The sequence below is a fragment of the Anomaloglossus baeobatrachus genome, chromosome 5 (genome assembly GCF_048569485.1).
Source record: "Anomaloglossus baeobatrachus isolate aAnoBae1 chromosome 5, aAnoBae1.hap1, whole genome shotgun sequence".
In the NCBI taxonomy this organism is placed as follows: Eukaryota; Metazoa; Chordata; class Amphibia; order Anura; family Aromobatidae; genus Anomaloglossus; species Anomaloglossus baeobatrachus.
The window spans coordinates 389,365,970-389,389,326 of NC_134357.1; the positions used below are offsets into that span (position 1 = coordinate 389,365,970).

Here is a 23,357-nt window from a genome sequence, read left to right on the forward strand (position 1 = left end):
AAAAAAAAAAAAACAACACATAGAAAAAAAATTTTTAGTAGTAGAAGTAGAAGCGGCCGGGAAACAGAGTCTGCAGGACCTGTAAGTGTAATGACAATGTTTATTATTACCTATATTCTTGATTTTACAGCCCCCTCCCGCCCCATCCCTTAACCGGAAAACCTGAGTTCGGCGATCGGACGCAAGTTCGCATTATCTTGATCAGGATCTTTACAAATGATCAGGCGAGGCTCCCGATCCCGAACATCGGGGAGATCGCTCATCACTACTCTTCATACATAATCTCTAAAGTTTTAACGATGATCTTTTTATATCCCACTACTGGAAATGTTACCAAGAGGTGACTATGTCAACAATGGAGTAAACAGAATAACAGCATGAAGTTTCCAGGACATACAAAAGTACATAGACAGATAATGAGATGGCATAAAAACGTACAACCCTGCCACATGTTACACTCATGGAGCAAATGTATACAGTCATATGAAAAAAGTTTGGGCACCCCTATTAATGTTAATCTTTTTTCTTTATAACAATTTGGGTTTTTGCAACAGCTATTTCAGTTTCATATATCTAATAACTGATGGACTGAGTAATATTTCTGGATTGAAATGAGGTTTATTATACTAACAGAAAATGTGCAATCTGCATTTAAACAAAATTTGACCGGTGCAAAAGTATAGGCACCCGTATCAATTTCTTGATTTGAACACTCCTAACTACTTTTTACTGACTTACTAAAGCACTAAATTGGTTTTGTAACCTCATTGAGCTTTGAACTTCATAGGCAGGTGTATCCAATAATGACAAAAGGTATTTAAGGTGGCCACTTGTAAGTTGTTCTCCTATTTGAATCTCCTATGAAGAGTGGCATCATGGGCTCCTCAAAACAACTCTCAAATGATCTGAAAACAAAGATTATTCAACATAGTTGTTCAGGGGAAGGATACAAAAAGTTGTCTCAGAGATTTAAACTGTCATTTCCACTGTGAGGAACATAGTAAGGAAATGGAAGAACACAGGTACAGTTCTTGTTAAGCTCAGAAGTGGCAGGTTAAGAAAAATATTAGAAAGGCAGAGAAGAAGAATGGTGAGAACAGTCAAGGACAATCCACAGACCCCTTCCAAAGACCTGCAGCATCATCTTGCTGCAGATGGTGTCAATGTGCATCGGTCAACAATAGAGGGCACGTTGCACAAGGAGAAGCTGTATGGGAGAGTGATGCGAAAGAAGCCGTTTCTGCAAGCACGCCACAAACAGTCGCCTGAGGTATGCAAAAGCACATTTGGACAAGCCAGTTACATTTTGGAAGAAGGTCCTGTGGACTGATGAAACAAAGATTGAGTTGTTTGGTCATACAAAAAGGCGTTATGCATGGAGGCAAAAAAACACGGCATTCCAAGAAAAGCACTTGCTACCCACAGTAAAATTTGGTGGAGGTTCCATCATGCTTTGGGACTGTGTGGCCAATGGCGGCACCGGGAATCTTGTTAATGTTGAGGGTCGCATGGATTCAACTCAGTATAAGCAGATTCTTGACAATAATGTGCAATAATCAGTGATGAAGTTGAAGTTTCGCAGGGGATGGATATTTCAGCAAGACAATGATCCAAAACACCGCTCCAAATCTACTCAGGCATTCATGCAGAGGAACAATTACAATGTTCTGGAATGGCCATCCCAGTCCCCAGACCTGAATATCATTGAACATCTGTGGGATGATTTGAAGCGGCTGTCCATGCTCGGCGACCATCAAACGTAACTGAACTGGAATTGTTTTGTAAACAGGAATGGTCAAATATACCTTCATCCAAGATCCAGGAACTCATTAAAAGCTACAGGAAGCGACTAGAGGCTGTTATTTTTGCAAAAGGAGGATCTACAAAATATTAATGTCACTTTTATGTTGAGGTGCCAATACTTTTGCACCAGTCAAATTTTGTTTAAATGCGGATTGCACATTTTCTGTTAGTACAATAAACTTCATTTCAATCCAGAAATATTACTCAGTCCATCAGTTATTAGATATATGAAACTGAAATAGCTGTTGCAAAAACCCAAATTGTTATAAAGAAAAAAGGTTAACATTAATAGGGGTGCCCAAACTTTTTCATATGACTGTATGTATATTATTATTCTAGAACATTCAGCATCTTACCTGGCTTGCTACTAACCAGACTTTGCACCTTCCGAGGTAAGTTAGTCAAATCACAAAGAAAAATGTAAACTCTGTGACACTCCAGCTCATCCCAGCCAGCTGTTAGAATCTGAAACAAAGCAATAATTTGTTTATAAATATGTAAACTATGGCAAAAAATTAATCTGATATAAACTACAAATAATTTCCTAGGAGGAAAATAGAGGAACAGCACAAGTGAAAACTTTCAAAATGTATTATGGTATTTACTAAAAGAGACATATCCAGGGAGCTAACAGGTCCTCTTTAATGTCACTTAAATTGTATAGTCCTCCCTACTAAAGGAATCGTCATTTTATTTTTTATTTCATAAATAAATAGTAAAGTAAGAAACTTTGTAATATACAGTATATCACAAAAGTGAGTACGCCCCTCACACTTTTGTTAATTTTTTAATATATTTTTTCATGGTACAATACTGAAGATATTACACTTTGATATAATGTAAAGTAGTCAGTGAACAGCTTGTATTTTTTTTTTTTTACCAGCCTTCAGCTCGATCTCGAGCTACGGCACGTTGATGGATGAATGCTCTGTAGGAAGACTGATTGTCAGGTTTCCGGGTTTTCCAGTCCTCTTTTGAAAAAGCTTGCCCTCAGTTAACATGGAGTTTTGTGTTCTGTTGCCCTACTTCCTGTCCAGCTGCTTAAAAGGCCGCCTCTAAGCTTAGTCCAGTGCCTGAGTATACTGCTTGCTGTGTGCTCCTGCTTTGCTGCTGCTGCTACTTGATTACCTTTGGATCCTCCTGGAAATCTACCGACCGACTCTGGACCATACCCGGTTTCTTCAAACTGTGCCCGGACTCCGTCTGCCGTCTTTTGTCAGCACGTCTGCCCGGTTTCTTCCGGTTCATAACCATTCTGGACTTTCATTCCGTACGGACACTTCTGGACTTTACCGCTTGCCCCTTGTGTCCCGGCTGCACCGCATTTAGGCCTTCCGGGGTTGATTGCCGGACAGTCCCTGTATAGGGGTTCGCTCTGGTGGTCTCCCTGGGGGAGTCCGGTGCGTGGCCCCGGGAATCCCCTTCGCTCCGTTTCAGAAAGGTATTTTTTTGTGTTTGTTATACTGTGTATTTCCGTTGTGTATCTACCGTGGTTACATATCATAAAAACATCTTGTACCACAAACTCGTCTCTGGCTGTCATTGCCCTAACGCTATCGAAATCCTCAAACATACAATAGTATTACACTGATCTTGTGTAAGCCTATCCATCACGGTCTTCGCCGCTATCTTGATTGTATCAAGCCATCAGGTTGTTGGTCATCTTTTGATCGTCCATTTCGACCAAGCAATATCAGCACCAATGCGTCCTTGCGGCTTTGATCCTGGCGTGTCATGAGATTTGATCATACTCAGGTCGCCCATCGGCTCTTCCCCAGTAGCTTAAGTGCTTTCTGACCTAGGGGTGAATCTTCCAGTACTAAAGCAAATTCCTTTAGTTGTACTCTCCATCAAGTTTTCTTGGCACAATACAGAAGTAGATTGCTAGGCCTTTCTTCCACACAGTGATATGGCCCCCATGAAGGAGCCACACTGAATCAGAGTTGTATGTTGTCAATCCAAACTGCCTCCTCGCGCAACGTCCTACTGCCGACACTGTTTAATAATAATAATAATAATAATTTTATTCATTTATATAGCGCTATTAATTCCACAGCGCTTTACATACATTGGCAACACTGTCCCCATTGGGGCTCACAATCTAGGTTCCCTATCTGTATGTCTTTGGAGTGTGGGAGGAAACCGGAGTACCCGGAGGAAACCCACGCAAACACGGGGAGAACATACAAACTCCTTGCAGATAGTGTCCTTGGTGGGATTTGAACCCAGGACCCCAGCGCTGCAAGACTGCAGTGCTAACCACTGAGCCACCGTGTCCCCTTGGGGTGTACCTGATGGCAAAATACATTGCCGACAGCATGGCTTCCAACATAATTGATCCACACAAATACACAATACAGACATGTACAACTTGTATAACAGTGTACATTTGGTTTGCCCACTAAATAACTCAACACACAGCCATTGTTAGCAAAATGACTGGCAACAAAAGTGAGTACACCTCTAAGTAAAACCTGTGCCAAAGTTTCAATATTTTGTGTGGTCAGCATTATCTTCAAGCACTGCCTTAAAAGGATTTCCCCATGAACAAAGTTAATTTAAAAGTTGATTTTAATCAATAGATCTAATACTACTAATAATAATTTATACAATTAGATGTGTTTAAAAAAATGTTCCTGTGCTGAGATAATCTTATATGTGTGCTCCTGCTATGTACTGTGTAATGGCCGTGTCTCACCGTACAGGGACATGGTCTGATCATACACTACAGTTCAAAAGTTTGGGATCACTTAGATATTTCCTTACTTTTGAAAGTAAAGCACTTTTTTTTTAAATGAAGCTAACATTAAATTAAACAGAAATGCACTCTATACATTGTTAGGCTATGTGTCCACGGTAGAATGTTGCTGCGGATTTTTCTGCATGAAAATCCGCGGCTTTCCCGCAAAATCCGCACCTTTTCAAAGTTGCCGCGGATTTTGGTGCGGATCTTTTCTTTTTCCCAATTCTGAAGCCAAACTCCGGATCAAAATCCGCAACAATAATTAACATGTTGCAGATTTTTCCGGATCAAAATCCGCACCAAATCCGCCGCGGAAAAATCCGCAGCATGGGCACAGCATTTCCAAAAAGCCATAGAAATGGCTGGGAAGTGCCGCTGCTGCAGATTTTCGGGAAATCCGCGGCTTTTCCGCGAGAAATCCGCGGCAAAATCTGCGCATTTTCTGCAGCGTGGGCACATAGCCTTAATGTGGTAAATGACTATTCTAGCTTCAAACATCTATGTTTTAAGCAATATCTACATAGGTGTATGGAGGCCCATTTCCAACAACCACCACTCTAGTGTTCTAATGGTACATTGTGTTTGCTGTGTTAGAAGGCTAATGGATGTTAAGAAATACCTTGAAAACCCTTGTGCAAAGCACAGCTGAAAACAGTTTTGCTGATTAGAGAAGCTATAAAACTGACCTTCCTTTGAGCTACTTGAGAATCTGGAGCATTACATTTGTTGGTTCCATTAAACTCTCAAAATGCCCAGAAAAAAAGAGAACTTTCATGTGAAACTCAACAGTCTATTCTTGTTCTTAGAAATGAAGGCTATTCCATGCGAGAAATTTCCAAGAAACTGAAGATTTACTACAACAGTGTGTACTACTCCCTTCAGAGGAGAGCACAAACAGACTCTAACCAGAGCACAAAGAGAATTGGGAGGCCCCGCTGCACAACTGAGCAACAAGACAAGTACATTAGAGTCTCTAGTTTGAGAAATCGATGCCTCACAAGTCCTCAACTGGAAGCTTCATTAAATAGTACCTGCAAAACACTAGTATCAACGTCTACAGTGAAGAGGCGACTCCAGGATGCTGGCCTTCAGGGCAGAGTGGCAAAGAAAAAGCCATATCTGAGACTGGCTAATAAAAGGAAAAGATTAATATGGGCAAAAGAACACAGACATTGGACAGAGGAAGATTGGAAAAAAGTGTTATGGACAGACGACTCGAAGTTTGAGGTGTTTGGATCACACAGAAGAACATTTGTGAGAAGCAGAACAACTGAAAAGATGCTGGAAGAGTGCCTGACACCATCTGTCAAGCATGGTGGAGGTAATGTGATGGTTTGGGGTTACTTTGGTGCTGGTAAAGTGGGAGATTTGTACAAGGTAAAAGGGATTTTGAATAAGGAAGGCTATCACTCAATTTTGCAACGCCATGCCATACCCTGTGGACAGCGCTTGATTGGAGCCAATTTCATCCTACAACAGGACAATGACCCAAAGCACACCTCCAAATTATGCATGAACTATTTAGGGAAGAAGCAGGCAGCTGGTATTCTATCTGTAATGGAGTGGCCAGCCCAGTTACCAGATCTAAACTCTATTGAGCTGTTGTGGGAGCAGCTTGTCCATATGGTACGCAAAAAGTTCCCATCAAGTCAAACCAACTTGTGGGAGGGGCTTCTGGAAGGATGGGATGAAATATCTCCAGATTACCTCATCAAATTAACAGCTAGAATGTCAAAGGTCTGCAAAGCTGTAATGGCTGCAAAGGGAGCATTCTGTGACGAAAGCAAAGTTTGAAGGAGAAAATTATTTCAAGTAAAAATCATTATTATTAACCTCGTTAATGTCTGAACTAAATGTTCTATTCATTATGCAACTCATTTGATCAATAAAAGTATGATTTTTCATGGAAAAGACAAAATTGTCTGGGTGGCCTCAAACTTTTGAACTTTAGTGTACCTTGTGATGAGCGGAGAAGAAACATACCCGGGATCAGTGTGTCTAACTGGGTTTTAAGAAAAAAAACCTGGTTCGGGCCCGGAAATTGATGCCGGATCTCTACCTGGACGCCGGTCCCCATATAAGTCTATTGGGACCCAAATAATTTGCATTAAAATGGTGGTAGAAGGGATAGGGGGATTAGAGCAGGTGCGTTATACTTACCAGTCTTCCACACAGCTGTAATGCTACTTTCGGGGTTGCTCATTAACTTCATGGATATGCACTGCTTTCTGAGCCGCAGCGATGAGCCGTGACGTCACTCAGTTTATTTGCAGTCACAACTGGAGGTTCCCATGATACCCCAGCTTTGACTGCAGGTAAACTGACCTCAGGTGACCTCATTAAACTCAGTGACCTCAGATGAGGTCATTGAGTTCACAGAACTGCATCTCCTGGTAGAAAACTAACAGAGTTTTTTGTCTAGAGATGCAGATTTGGTGCTGAAATTTATACAGCATATTCCTGCATGTTAATCTGCATCTTCGGACAAAACAACGCATCAAAACACCATGCGGTTTTGATGTGGTAGTGATGTGATTTTTTTGCTAGGATGCATATTTGGTGCAGAAAAATTATGTATAAATTTCAGCACCAAATCTGCATCTCTTGGCAAAAAAAATGATAAAATCACACAAACAGGTTTAATGCCGATTAAGTGCGCTTTTCTGTCAGGAGGTTCAAATTTGGTGCTCATATCTGGTGCAGACCTTTCAGAACCAAATGTGCACCTACTGTCAGAAAACCGCACTATAACAACGTCAAAACTGTTTTGTGTGTTTTTTTGCCAAGAGATGCAGATTTTGTGCTGAAATTTATACACCATATTCCTGCACCAAAGCATAAATAAATAAAGATGTAGCCCTGCACCACTGGGTTTTATCTTGCGGGGGTCACAAAAACAGGGGGAATAAGGCTTGGGCACCAAACGTACACGGCTTATGCCTTATATTCCTGCACCAATTCTGCACCTCCTGACAAAAAATCTCAAAACCACATCATAACGCATGCGGTTTTGATGCGATTTTTGCCATGAGAAGCAGATTTGGTGCAGGAATATGGTGTAAAAATTTCACCACCAAATCTGCATCTCTTGGCAAAAAAAATGCGGTTTTCTGCAAGATGAAGGTCTGTGAACTCAGTGACCGCAAATAACCTGAATGATGTCCGCTCATTGCTGGGGCTCAGTCTCTGCCTGATATCCATACAATGCGGACATGCTCTGTGCCCGTGTGCTGTGACTTCAGTATGTATGTAGCAGAGCTGGAATTGTCGTGGGACCTCATGTGGATTACTTCGGAACTGGGAGTTTTGGGCGGTAATAAAGGGGAGAAAGACTTTTTTTTTGTATTTTATTTCAAATAAAGGATTTTTTTGGTGTTTATTTCTTTTCACTTACAGACTGGTAATGGGTGGGTCTCATATATGTCTCCCATCACTAATCTAGGGATTAAGGGCACTTGTGAGCTGTCATTAACCCCTCATTACCCTGATTGTCACTGCACCAGGGCAATTGGGATGAGCTGGGTAAAGTTCTAATGGATGCGATAATCCTGAGAGGCTACAATTTGCTAGGCTGAGGTGGCCCAATAACCAGCCTGAGAATACCAGCTCTCAGCTGTTGGCTTTATCATGACTGGGTATCAATATTAGGGGGGGGGGGGACCGCACGCAGCTTGTTTAAAATTATGTATTTAAATAATTTTCAAAAGAGCCGCATGCAGTCCCTCGTATTTTGATACACAACCAAGATAGGCACACGGCTGGGGATTGTATTTGATTCTTTTTTTGAGGTAAAGAATTTCCTACCATTTTTTTATGTTTTGTTTTTTTTATATTTTGCCTCATAGAAAGAATAAATTGCTATCCCAAGTTGTAATGTTTGTATACTCTATTACTTGCTCCCTGGCCCAAGAGATGTGGTATGATTAGACTATGTTCCGTGCATGGTCATAAACAGACATTACACAGTACATAGCAGGGACACATATTTAAGATTATTTCCTCACAGGAATATTCATTTTAAATACATCTATTTGTATAAATTATTATTTTTCCAAGATCTATTGATTAAAATCAACTTTAAAACGAATGTTGTTTGTGAGAAAGCTCCTTTAAGTTTCTTGGGCATGGAGTTCACTAGAGCTTCACAGGAACCACTGGGATCCTCTTCCTCTCCTCCATGACAACATCCCGGAGCTTGTGGATGTTAAAGACCTTGCACTCCTCCACCTTTCCTTTGAGGCTGCCCCACAGATGCTCAAAAGGGTTTAGATCTGGAGACATGTTTGGCTAGTCCAGCACCTTTACCCTCAGTTTCTTTAGCAAGGCAGTGGTCATCTTGGAGGTATGTTTGGGCTGCAGGGCAGTATTCCCACATAATAACAATCCCAGTTTTCAAAGGGAGGGGATCATGATCTACTTCAGTATGTCACAGTATATGTTGTCATTCATGGTTCCCTCAAAGACCTGCACCTCCCCACAGCCGGCAGAACTCTTCCTGCTCCAAACCATGAAACTTCCAACACCATGCTTGACTGTAGGCAAGACACACTTGACTTTGTGCTTCACAAATGGTTGCCACTACACACACTTGACACCATCTGAACCAAATAAGTTTATCTTAGTCTCATCAGACCAGAAGACATAGTTATCCATGTCCTGAGTCTGCTTGTCTTCAGCAAACTGTTTGTTAGGCTTTCTGGTGCATCATCTATAGAAGAGGCTTCCTTTTGGGACGGCAGCCATGCAGATCAATTTGATGCAGTGTGTGGCATATGGTCTGAGTACTGACAGGCTGACCACCCCATCCCTGTAACCTCTGCAGCAATACTGGCAGCACTCATATGGCTTGTTTGAAAAGACAACCTCTGCATATGATGCTGAGCACATGCACTCTACTTCTTTGGCTAACCATGGCGAGGCCTGTTCTGAGTGGACTCTGTCTTGTTAAACCAATTTATAGTCGTGACCACCATGCTGCACCTCCATTTCAGGATGTTGGCAATCTTCCTATAGCCTAGGCCTCTTTATAAAAAGCAACAATTCTTTTTTTTTAGATCCTCAAATTCTTTGTCATGAGGTGTCATAATAAACTTCCACTTCCAGTGAGCAGTGTGAGAGTGTGTGAGCAATAACACCAAATTTAACACATCTGCTCCCCATTCATACCTGTGTACTTGTAACACTAAGGAGTGACATGACACCAGAGAGGATTAATGGCCAATTGGAAAAAATTTGGCCATTTTTACATAGGGGTGTACTCGCTTTTGTTGCTAGACATTAATGACTGTTTGTTAAAATATTTAGAGAGCACACCAAATGTACACTGTTATACAAGCTGTACACTGACTACTTTACGTTGTATCAAAGTGTCATATCTTGCGTGTTGTCCCATGAAAATATATAATAAAATATTTACAAAAATGTGAGGGGTGTACTCACTTTTGTGATATACTGTATCTCATCAGAGAAATCTTCTTTTTCGCCTCCAGGATTGATCTTTCATTATCTCATGCTCAAAAAGTTCTATGTAAAAAGAAAAAGGGCAGAAGCTAACAGCAGAGCTTCTCCCTCCTCCACATAATCGTATACAGTATTAGTAAAGTGCCATCTCCTATCTCGGTAATGTAACATTCTGTCTTCGCTAAATATACATGTTACTCATGAATTGAGAATTTTGAAAATGACCGATAAGTCCAGCAGGAGAAAGAAGCAGATTTCTCGTTTTAGATATATGGGTTCATTCACACGACCGTTCCGTTTTTGCGGTCTGGAAAAAAACAGTCTTATTTTTTCACGGATGTATTTGTGTAGCATCCGTGTGACAACCGCATCCGTCCCGTTCCGTGTGTAATCCGTGTGACTTCCGTTTTTTTGCGGTCGCAAAAAAACAGGAGAGTTACATGCAGTCCAGAGTATCTGGCCAGATGCTGGTCCCCATATAAAGCCTATGGGGAACAGAATCTGGGGCAAAGGGGTAGGAGCAAGCACTAAATACTCACCGATCACCGGCACGGCTGTCACACTGCTCACGTGGCAGCTCTTTGATCTTCCCGAGCCAGCCATTCATTAGGCTCATACATATTCACTCTTCCCCCCGTTTGTGACTGATTACAGTCAGACGCACCCCCACGCTGAGTGACATCTGTCTGACTGCAACCAATCACAGCCACAGGTGGGTGTGTCTAGGTGTGTCTATATCGTACAGTACAATAAATAAATCATTTAAAAAAATGGCGTGCGGTCCCCTCCAATTTTGATACCAGCCAAGATAAAGCCTCACAGCTTCTGGCCTGCAGCCGGCGGCAAACGGAGTTGATACCAGATGTGTAATGTCACCTGGCATCAAGCCCAGAGGTTAGTTATGTCACGGCGTCTATCAGATACCCAACATCACTAACCCAGTCAGTAATAAAATAAAATTAAAAAAAAAGAGAGACGACAAATTTTTATTGAAAAAACACTCCCAAAAACATTCCCTCTTTCACCAATTTATTGAAAAGAAAAATTAAATCCAGGTTTGGCGTAATCCAATAACGGGGTCCAACGACGATCCATACTCACTATCCCAGTCAATGAAGAACAGAACATTCCCGATTGGCTGGGAGAGCAGAGCAGTGACCTGAGCTAACATCATCAGGTCAGCCCAGGTCACTGCAGGGCATGACCAGCACTGACTTCAGGAGGTTAGCTAGGTACATTACGCGCGGTGATGGAAGCCGCTGCACTCCTGACATCAGTGCTCGTCACTGAGTTCAATGACCACCTCGTTCACAAGCGAGGTATAGCGAGCGGCCCATGACGTCATCGGTAGTCACAGTCTCAGGCTGCCCGCGAGAGGTGATCCGAGAAAGTGGCACGCATAGAAGTCAGTGACAAGCGCTGCAGCGGACTTAATCACCGCAGGTAATGAACTTTACTAACCTGCTGACGGCAACGCTCATCATCCCCACGGCTGCTCGCACACTGCTGTGCGGGCAGCTGCTGACACACTGCAGTGCGGGCAGCTATTCACACACTGCAGTGCGGGCAGATGCTGACACGCTGCAGTGTGGGCAGATGCTGAGACGCTGCAGTGCGGGCAGATGCTGACACGCTGCAGTGCGGGCAGATGCTGACATGCTGCAGTTCTTTAACGCTGTCTTTCGACATCCAATTTTTGATTTTGCATTTTAATTTTTTCCTCTCCTTTTTTAACGCCTTCATGACTGGGATATTTTCCTTGTTTTTCATTTTATTTTTTTCCTCCCCTTCTTCCTTAATTTTGCCGTTTGGAATTGTTTTGCTGCTACGCCGTTTACCAACCAGGTTGATTGATTTTATATTTTGATAGAACGGGCATTTCTAAATGCAGCGATACCAAATATGTGAATTTTTTTAACCCTTTAATTTTCAATGGGGCGAATGGGGAGTGATTTGAACTTTTAGGGTTTTTTTTAACTTTTTTTATTTTACTAGTCCCCCTAGGGTCTATAAGGATCAGCAGTCTAATTGCTTGTTCATTTCTCCTGATCTTAGCTGCACAGCTCCGACCAGGAGAAATGCTGCTCTTTTCTTACAGCCAGGGCTCTGGCGGCTGTAAGAGGAAGTGAGTCATGATAGCAACAGGAGTCATCACATGACCCTGTGCTACCATGGCAACCATCAGCTCCCCATGATCACATCACGGGACCTTCAATGGCGGCGGGGAAAGGAGATTTCCCCGCCGCAGACATTTACATCGCGATGTCACATTTTGACAGTGTGATCTAAGGGGTTAACAGACACGGGTGGATTTGCGATCCACCCGCACCTGATAGCTGATTTGAACAGCTGACATGTGTTGCTGACAGGTGCGGGACTCACTGCCGGCTCACTGCAGCAGCCGGCGGTGATTATAACAACATTATCCATGATATACCCAGTACGTCAAATGTCGTAAAGAGGTTAAGGGACTTGAACCTGCGATCATCCAATCGCTTGTACTATACACAGCAGTGCATCAAAAGAACCATCATGGCAACCATCAGCACATTGCGATCACGTCACGGGCATGCCAATAGGAGTGTGGAATGATGCGTCCTCCTGCCAGAGCCTATTAGAGATTGCCAACTGTATTTAACAGGTTAACAGCCACGAGTGTGCATGCGGAGGAGCGCAATGGAGGCCTCTTTGTGAATGACGTGGTATGTCATGCACATGGGGTTCAGCAGGAGGATGGCGATCGTACAAGATGTAGGAGGCACCGGACTGAAAGCAGCAACACTCATGGGACCGGACCGCCCCCTGGGTGAGTTTTATAAAAGTGTTGTACAGAGCAGCCTGTTCTCTTATTGACAGCATGCTAAAATACTGTATATAAGAGTATATAAGAGCCCACTGGTAGGGATGGGCAATCCCGATCTGTAAAGATCGGGGATTGTACCGATAACATAGTGATAGTGTGCTCGATCACGATCACAAGCTTTCTTGGAAAGCTCATGTTACAGATTGGGTCCAGGGGCTGTAAAAAGAAAGCACATTACAGTGGAACCTTGCTTAACGAGAACAATCCGTTCTGGGACTATGCTTGTTAACCAAGTTACTCGTTCAGCAGAGCTAGATTTCCCATAGGAAATCATTGCAATGCAGACAATTCGTTCCACAACTAGTTAAATGTCCCATCTTGGTCCCCTATTCTGTCATTCCACACATGTACAAACGCACACAAACACGTACAAACACACACAAACTCACACAAACACACAAGCACGCACGCAAACGCACATATTATGTGCTCATCTTACTTTAGGTTCCATCGCCGGTCTCCTGGGACTTGCTGTTCTCCGGTGCGGGCCATGTATCGGGTTACCATAACAACGAGGGAGGAACTTCCTGCCAGAGCGCTGACGTCAAAGGCAGAACCGCTTGCCTCTGATTGGCCAGCGCGCTGCCTTTGAGTAGCGGTGACAGGAACCAGGAAGTTCCTGCTTTGTCGCTATGGATGCCGATGCACAGCCTGGAGCGGCGAACTACAGGACCCAGGAGGCTGGCGATGAAACGGAAGGTACACATATTATATGCTCACCTTACCTTCCATTCCACCGCCGGCCTCATGGTACTTGTAGTTCGCCACAAGCACGTCGTGATGTACCCGTGAACTACAAGAACCATGAGACCGGCGGTGGAACGGAAGGTAAGGTGAGCATAATACTGTATGTGTGTGCGTGCGTGTGCATGCGTGTGTGTTTGTGTGTGTTTGTGCGTGCTTGTGTGTGTTTGTGTGGACTGCAAGTGCGGGTCAGAGCGTGGTGGATGGACGGAACCGGAAGTGTCTGAGGTGAGGATTTTGCTCACACAGCAAAGCTTTCTAGTAAACCGGCTTACAAATTTACAGAAAGCTTTGCTTGTTAAGCGAAATTCTCGTTAAGTGGGTTACTCATTAAGCGAGGTTCCACTGTATTAAAAAAACATTATGATTTTACTTACAGGTCCCGCGACGCGTCCTGCAGATTGTCTCCCGGCCGCTTCGCCTCCGCAATCAATCACTGATGTGCCGCCCGGTAACCAACACTGGACTTACAGGACCTTCAATGACGTCATAGCCTCGTGACCAGTCTGGTGTGAATTTTGTACAGACATTGGTTTACAGACTGATCACATGACTATGACGTTATCAAAGGTCTTCTTAACTTCCGGGGGTATTCACTGCACTGCTCGTCACTCGGCAGTCATCGGCTGTTTTCGGCTGTGTTCGCAGTGACGTCAGGGTTCACCATAGCTCATGGACTCGATTGAACTTTGACTGTCACTGTGCGAGTGTCGCATCACGGCGCACAATCTCCCGACAGCAGCAGATAGGCTGCAAGTGTTACAATGCAGCTGAAGCGCTCCTGTCCTGAGATCAGTCTGTGTGGGGTGATGCCAATGCCAGACGCAAGTGCAATCATCCCCTCACTGTCAGCCTGCTTCTTGCTCTGTAGAGAGTGATGTAGCAAAGCTGACATTGCTCTCTGTGCTTCTCACTGTGTATAGACGCTGTCTGTACAGAGTGATGAAACTGACAATGCTCTACCTGTGGATTACGTAGGACTAAGGATTGTTCTTATAATAAAGATGGAGTCACTAAATGTTTTTTTTTTGTTTTATTTCTAATAAACATTTTCTCTGTGTTGTGTTTTTTTACTGTTTACTAGAAATTCATGCTGGTCATGTCTAATTTGGCGTGACACCATGAATTTCGGGCTTAGCACCGTCTAAGAATACAAAGCTGGTATTAACCCCTTTATTACCCAGCGTGCACCGTCATCAAGGCTGCTGGACGAGCCGGGTAAAGCGCCTGGAAATGGCACTAAGAAACAATGTGCCATTTCTAGGGGCGACTGTGGGCTGTTGAGAATTCCAGCCCCCAGCTGCCTGTTTACTTGACTGGCGAACAAAATACGGCGGGAGCCAACACATTTTTTTTTATTATCATTTTTTTAAAAAATTAAAAAAAAAATTAATAGGCCTCCCTGTATTTTGATTGCCAGTCAAATAAAGCCAGGCAGATGGGGGTGGAGGTGGCAATTCGTAGCCGTCTGCTTTATCTGTGCTGAGAATCAAAGAATCAAAAATACTGTGGAGCGCTACGTCATTTTCTAGATTTATTTTTATACAACTATATATATATTGTGTACGCTAATTTATATATATATATATATATATATATATATATATATATATATACACAGTATAGATCAAAAGTTTGGACACACCCTCTCATCTCTAGAACAACTGTTAAGAGGAGACTTTGTGCAGCAGGCCTTCACGGTACAATAGCTGCTAGGAAACCACTGCTAAGGACAGGCAACAAGCAAAAGAGACTTGTTTGGGCTAAAGAACACAAGGAATGGACATTAGACCAGTGGAAATCTGTGCTTTGGTCTGATGAGTCCAAATATGAGGTCTTTGGATCCAACCACCGTGTTTTTGTAGAAAAGGTGAACGGATGGACTGTACATGGCTTGTATCTTCTATAATTGTTACTTGTTTGTATATGTTTATGTATATGATATGTATATGTATATGAGCCTACTGAATTGTAAAGCGCTGCGGAATATGTTGGCGCTATAGAAAGATTATTATTATTATTATTATTACTACATGGCTGGTTCCCACCGTGAAGCATGGAGGAGGAGGTGTAATGGTGTGGGGGTGCTTTGCTGGTGACACTGTTGGGGATTTATTAAAAATTGAAGGCATACAGAACCAGCATGGCTACCACAGCATCTTGCAGCAGCGTGCTATTCCATTCAGTTTGCATTTACTTGGACCATCATTTATTTTTCAACAGGACAATGACCCCAAACACATCTCCAGGCTGTGTATGGGCTATTTGACTTAGGCCCCTTTCACCCGTCAGTGATTCTGGTACGTTTGTGCTTTTTTTAAAACGTACCAGAATCACTGACATACGCAGACCCATTCTAATCAATGGGTCTGCTCACACATCAGTGATTTTTCACTGCCCGTGTCTCCGTGCGGCGTACCCGCGTGTGCGTGATTGCCGCACGGAGACATGTCAATTTTTTTCTGGCATCACTGATGTTCCACGGACCATGCAGTGGTGTGGTCCGTGAAACACGTGCCAGAAAAAAAACGTGCTTTTAAAATAAAAATCATTTTTACTCACTCGGCGTCCAGCGATGTCCTCTGCAGCCCGTTCTCCCTGCTGCTTCTGAGCCGGCTCATTACTGTCGCGCATATTCATTATGCGTGACACAGCCGACCCGGAAGCAGCTGCTGCGGGGGTCAGCGCCGGCCGGATGCTGCACCACAGGAGTGATCAGCAACATGGACAGCGGGAGCGCGCACAGGTGAGTTGTTTTCTAAGTGCAATCACGGGCCACGGAGAACGGAGCCCGGATTGCACTTAGACAACCCACGTGTGCCGTGAATCACGGCACACGCAGGGACATGTGCGTGTTTTACACGCCAGTGAAAAACGTCACTGTTTTTCACTGACGTGTGAAACGGGCCTAAGAAGGAGAATGATGGGGTGCTACGCCAGATGACCTGGTCTCCACAGTCACCAGACCTGAACCCAATCGAGATGGTTTGGGGTGAGCTGGACCGCAGAGTGAAGGCAAAAGTGCCAACAAGTGCTAAGCATCTCTGGGAACTCTTTCAAGTCTGTTGGAAAACCATTTCTTGTGACTACCTCTTGAAGCTCATCAAGAGAATGCCAAGAGTGTGCAAAGCAGTAATCAATGCAAAAGGTGGCTACTTTGAAGAACCTAGAATATAAGACATATTTTCAGTTGTTTCACACTTTTTTCAGTATTTCATTCCACATGTTTTAATACATAGTTTTGATGCCTTCAATGTGAATCTACAATTTCAGTCATGAAAATAAAGAAAACTCATTGAATGAGATGGTGTGTCCAAACGTTTGGTCTGTACTGTATATATATATATATATATATATATATATATATAATATATATATATATCTATATATATAATTGCCTTATTCTGTCTGTCTGTCTTGCTCCAAAATTGTGTCACCGTGACAGTGTCGTAAAAGTGACAACCGTCGGATTGGCCACTCAGCTCGGCCTGGCCCCGCCCCCCGCACGGATTGGCCGCTCACCTTGCCCTGGCCTTGCCCCCCCGCACGGATTGGCCGCTCACCTTGCCCTGCCCCCCCGCACGGATTGGCCGCTCACCTCGGCCTGGCCCCGCCCCACGTACGGATTGGATGCTTGCCCTGGCCCCGCCCCCGCACGCATTCCTAGAACCCACACAGAGCCCCGACTCCCAGGTGACTGCTGCAGCCTTGGAAGCCCACACCGGCAGGACAAAGTCGAACCACTAGCTTACCCCGGCCCCGGCACACGTGTGCCAGAGCTGGCGTAGGCTGCTGGGCTCGGCCTGGCCCCGCTCCCACCCGCTGCCTCACGTATTGGACGCTCGCCCTGGCCCCACCCCCGCACGCATTCCTAGAACCCACACAGAGCCCCGACTCCCAGGTGACTGCTGCAGCCACAGAAGCCCAGCCGAATGTGTTAAACCACTAGCTTACCCCGACTCCCGGCACACGTGTGCCAGAGGCGGCGTAGGCTGGTAATATAGTACACATCGGGTAACTATAGAAACCACTTTCCTTAGTTACCCGATGTAACTAGCTTGCCCCGGCACACGTCAGCACTGTCTCTTTTAATACTTACCTTTTCTCCACTTTGTCAGATCCAGATCCGGCGTGATCCTGTGCACTGTGTACAACACAGTGGCCGCGCAACAACCTCAGATCACGTGTTGTCATGTGACCAGGAAGTTGCGGCGCTGCCAGTGTACTGTACACAGTGTACGGGAGCACGCCGGATGTGTGAAATCACTAGCTTACTCCTATTATCCTACTTTCCTCCCAGGACTACTCCTCCTATTATACTCCTCACCTCCAGGACTACTCCTCCAATTATACTCCTCTTTCCCCAGGACTACTCCTCCTATTATACTCCTCTCCCCCCAGGACTACTCCTCCTATTATACAGCTCTCCCCCCAGGACTACTCCTCCTATCATACGCCTCTCCCCCCAGGACTACTACTCCTATTATACTCCTCTCTCTATAGAACTACTCCTCCTATTATACTCCTCTCTCCCCAGGACTACTCCTCCTATTATACTCCTCACCTCCAGGACTACTCCTCCTATTATACTCCTCTCCCCCCAAGACTACTCCTCCTATTATCCTCCTCTGTCCCCAGGACTACTCCTCCTATTATACTCCTCTGTCCCCAGGACTACTGCTCCTATTATACTCCTCTGTCCCCAGGACTACTCCTCCTATTATCCTCCTCTCTCCCCAGGACTACTCCTCCTATTATACTCCTCTCCCCCAGGACTACTCCTCCTATTATCCTCCTCACCTCCAGGACTACTCCTATTATACTCCTCTCCCCCAGGACTACTCCTCCTATTATATTCCTCTCCCCCCAGGACTACTCCTCCTATTATACTCCTCTCCCCCCAGGACTACTCCTGCTATTATACTCCTCTCTCCCCAGGACTACTCCTCCTATTATCCTCCTCTCTCCCCAGGACTACTCCTCCTATTATACTCCTCTCCCCCCAGGACTACTCCTCCTATTTTACTCCTCTCACCCCAGGACTCCTCCTCCTATTATACTCCTCTCTCCCCAGAACTACTCCTCCTATTATACTCCTCTTTCCCCAGAACTACTCCTCCTATTATACTCCTCTTTCCCCAGAACTACTCCTCCTATTATACTCCTCAACCCCCAGGACTACTCCTCCTATTATACTCCTCATCCCCCAGGACTACTCCACCTATCATACTCCTCTCTCCCCAGGACTACTCCTCCTATTATACTCCTCTCCCCCCAGGACTACTCCTCCTATTATACTCCTCACACCCCAGGACTACTCCTCCTATTATACTCCTCTCCCCCTAGGACTCCTCCTCCTATTATACTCCTCTCCCCCCAGGACTACTACTCCTATTATACTCCTCATCCCCCAGGACTACTCCTCCTATTATACTCCTCTCCCCCCAGGACTACTCCTCCTATTATCCTCCTCACCTCCAGGACTACTCCTCTTATTATACTCCTCTTTCCCCAGGACTACTCCTCCTATTATCCTCCTCTTTCCCCAGAACTACTCCTCCTATTATACACCCTCACCCCCCAGGACTACTCCTCCTATTATACTCCTCACCTCCAGGACTACTCCTCCTATTATACTCCTCTCTCCCCAGGACTACTCCTCCTATTATACTCCTCACCTCCAGGACTACTCCTCCTATTATACTCCTCTCTCCCCAGGACTACTCCTCCTCTCTCCCCAGGACTACTCCTCCTATTATACTCCTCTCCCCCCAGGACTACTCCTCCTATTATACTCCTCTCTCCCCAGGACTACTCCTCCTATTATACTCCTCTCACCCCAGGACTACTCCTCCTATTATACTCCTCTCACCCCAGGACTACTCCTCCTATTATCCTCCTCTCTCCCCAGGACTATTCCTCCTATTATCCTCCCCTCCCCCCAGGACTACTACTCCTCCTATTATACTCCTCTCTCCCCAGGACTACTACTCCTCCTATTATACTCCTCTCACCCCAGGACTACTCCTCCTATTATCCTCCTCTCTCCCCAGGACTACTCCTCCTATTATACTCCTCTCCCCCAGGACTACTCCTCCTATTATCCTCCTCACCTCCAGGACTACTCCTCCTATTATACTCCTCTCCCCCAGGACTACTCCTCCTATTATATTCCTCTCCCCCCAGGACTACTCCTCCTATTATACTCCTCTCCCCCCAGGACTACTCCTGCTATTATACTCCTCTCTCCCCAGGACTACTCCTCCTATTATCCTCCTCTCTCCCCAGGACTACTCCTCCTATTATACTCCTCTCCCCCCAGGACTACTCCTCCTATTTTACTCCTCTCACCCCAGGACTCCTCCTCCTATTATACTCCTCTCTCCCCAGAACTACTCCTCCTATTATACTCCTCTTTCCCCAGAACTACTCCTCCTATTATACTCCTCTTTCCCCAGAACTACTCCTCCTATTATACTCCTCACCCCCCAGGACTACTCCTCCTATTATACTTCTCATCCCCCAGGACTACTCCACCTATCATACTCCTCTCTCCCCAGGACTACTCCTCCTATTATACTCCTCTCCCCCCAGGACTACTCCTCCTATTATACTCCTCACACCCCAGGACTACTCCTCCTATTATACTCCTCTCCCCCTAGGACTCCTCCTCCTATTATACTCCTCTCCCCCCAGGACTACTACTCCTATTATACTCCTCATCCCCCAGGACTACTCCTCCTATTATACTCCTCTCCCCCCAGGACTACTCCTCCTATTATCCTCCTCACCTCCAGGACTACTCCTCTTATTATACTCCTCTTTCCCCAGGACTACTCCTCCTATTATCCTCCTCTTTCCCCAGAACTACTACTCCTATTATACTCCTCACCCCCCAGGACTACTCCTCCTATTATATTCCTCTCTCCCCAGGACTACTCCTCCTATTATACTCCTCACCTCCAGGACTACTCCTCCTATTATACTCCTCTCTCCCCAGGACTACTCCTCCTCTCTCCCCAGGACTACTCCTCCTATTATACTCCTCTCCCCCCAGGACTACTCCTCCTATTATACTCCTCTATCCCCAGGACTACTCCTCCTATTATACTCCTCTCACCCCAGGACTACTCCTCCTATTATACTCCTCTCACCCCAGGACTACTCCTCCTATTATACTCCTCTCCCCCCAGGACAACTCCTATTATACTCCTCTCTCCCCAGGACTACTCCTCCTATTATACTCCTCACCCCCAAGGACAACTCCTCCTATTATACTCCTCTCCCCCCAGGACAACTCCTCCTATTATACTCCTCTCTCCCCAGGACTACTCCTCCTATTATCCTCCTCTCTCCCCAGGACTACTCCTCCTATTATCCTCCTCTCTCCCCAGGACTACTCCTCCCATTATCCTCCTCTCTCCCCAGGACTACTCCTCCTATTATACTCCTCACCCCCCAGGACTACTCCTCCTATTATACTCCTCTCCCCCCAGGACTACTCCTCCCATTTTACTCCTCTCTCCCCAGAACTACTCCTCCTATTATACTCCTCTTTCCCCAGGACTACTCCTCCTATTATCCTCCTCTTTCCCCAGAACTACTCCTCCTATTATACTCCTCACCCCCCAGGACTACTCCTCCTATTATACTCCTCACCCCCCAGGACTACTCCTCCTATTATACTCCTCTCTCCCCAGGACTACTCCTCCTATTATACTCCTCTCACCCTAGGACTACTCCTCCTATTATACTCCTCTCCCCCCAGGACTCCTCCTCCTATTATACTCCTCACCCCCCAGGACTACTCCTCCTATTATACTCCTCTCACCCCAGGACTACTCCTCCTATTATACTCCTCTCACCCCAGGACTACTCCTCCTATTATACTCCTCTCCCCCCAGGACAACTCCTATTATACTCCTCTCTCCCCAGGACTACTCCTCCTATTATACTCCTCACCCCCAAGGACAACTCCTCCTATTATACTCCTCTCCCCCCAGGACAACTCCTCCTATTATACTCCTCTCTCCCCAGGACTACTCCTCCTATTATCCTCCTCTCTCCCCAGGACTACTCCTCCTATTATCCTCCTCTCTCCCCAGGACTACTCCTCCCATTATCCTCCTCTCTCCCCAGGACTACTCCTCCTATTATACTCCTCACCCCCCAGGACTACTCCTCCTATTATACTCCTCTCCCCCCAGGACTACTCCTCCCATTTTACTCCTCTCTCCCCAGAACTACTCCTCCTATTATACTCCTCTTTCCCCAGGACTACTCCTCCTATTATCCTCCTCTTTCCCCAGAACTACTCCTCCTATTATACTCCTCACCCCCCAGGACTACTCCTCCTATTATACTCCTCACCCCCCAGGACTACTCCTCCTATTATACTCCTCTCTCCCCAGGACTACTCCTCCTATTATACTCCTCTCACCCTAGGACTACTCCTCCTATTATACTCCTCTCCCCCCAGGACTCCTCCTCCTATTATACTCCTCACCCCCCAGGACTACTCCTCCTATTATACTTCTCTTTCTCCAGGACTACTCCTGTAACACACACACTGCACAAAACATACCTCCCCCCAAAACACACACCCACACAAACTGCGCAACACACACACACACACAACACTGCAGACACACAGCGCTCTACAAACAACGCAACACACAAACAACACCACTTTCACACACCCCCACCCAGACAACACCCAGAACATTTACAGTGCCCTACACAAACACTTGGCAACTACACACAACAACATCTATATATATAACAAAAATCATACATTAACTACACAATAAATTCTAGAATACACGATGCGTTAGAATCGGGCCACCTTCTAGTATATACAGTTAGGTCCAGAAATATTTGGACAGTGACACAATTTTCGCGAGTTGGGCTCTGCATGCCACCACATTGGATTTGAAATGAAACCTCTACAACAGAATTCAAGTGCAGATTGTAACGTTTAATTTGAAGGTTTGAACAAAAATATCTGATAGAAATTGTAGGAATTGTACACATTTCTTTACAAACACTCCACATTTTAGGAGGTCAAAAGTAATTGGACAAATAAACCAAACCCAAACAAAATATTTTTATTTTCAATATTTTGTTGAGAATCCTTTGGAGGCAATCACTGCCTTAAGTCTGGAACCCATGGACATCACCAAACGCTGGGTTTCCTCCTTCTTAATGCTTTGCCAGGCCTTTACAGCCGCAGCCTTCAGGTCTTGCTTGTTTGTGGGTCTTTCCGTCTTAAGTCTGGATTTGAGCAAGTGAAATGCATGCTCAATTAGGTTAAGATCTGGTGATTGACTTGGCCATTGCAGAATGTTCCACTTTTTGCACTCATGAACTCCTGGGTAGCTTTGGCTGTATGCTTGGGGTCATTGTCCATCTGTACTATGAAGCGCCGTCCGATCAACTTTGCGGCATTTGGCAGAATCTGGGCTGAAAGTATATCCCGGTACACTTCAGAATTCATCCGGCTACTCTTGTCTGCTGTTATGTCATCAATAAACACAAGTGACCCAGTGCCATTGAAAGCCATGCATGCCCATGCCATCACGTTGCCTCCACCATGTTTTACAGAGGATGTGGTGTGCCTTGGATCATGTGCCGTTCCCTTTCTTCTCCAAACTTTTTTCTTCCCATCATTCTGGTACAGGTTGATCTTTGTCTCATCTGTCCATAGAATACTTTTCCAGAACTGAGCTGGCTTCATGAGGTGTT

The 23,357-nt window shown here is 45.1% G+C and overlaps 1 protein-coding gene and 1 long non-coding RNA gene across 4 annotated transcripts in view; one reads left to right on the forward strand and one right to left on the reverse strand.

Moving 5' to 3' along the window:
- Positions 1-23,357, reverse strand: part of FBXO47 (F-box protein 47) — a 242,821-nt gene that overhangs the window by 45,655 nt on the left and 173,809 nt on the right. For all 3 annotated transcript variants that reach the window (XM_075347655.1, XM_075347654.1, XM_075347656.1), the window contains exon 6: positions 2,160-2,268. In XM_075347655.1, coding sequence (XP_075203770.1) covers positions 2,160-2,268 — 109 coding nt within the window. The remainder of the gene's footprint in view (positions 1-2,159; positions 2,269-23,357) is intronic.
- The window catches only part of LOC142310177 (uncharacterized), a 90,333-nt gene that overhangs the window by 20,073 nt on the left and 46,903 nt on the right, over positions 1-23,357 (forward strand). The gene's annotated exons all lie outside the window — the stretch shown is intronic.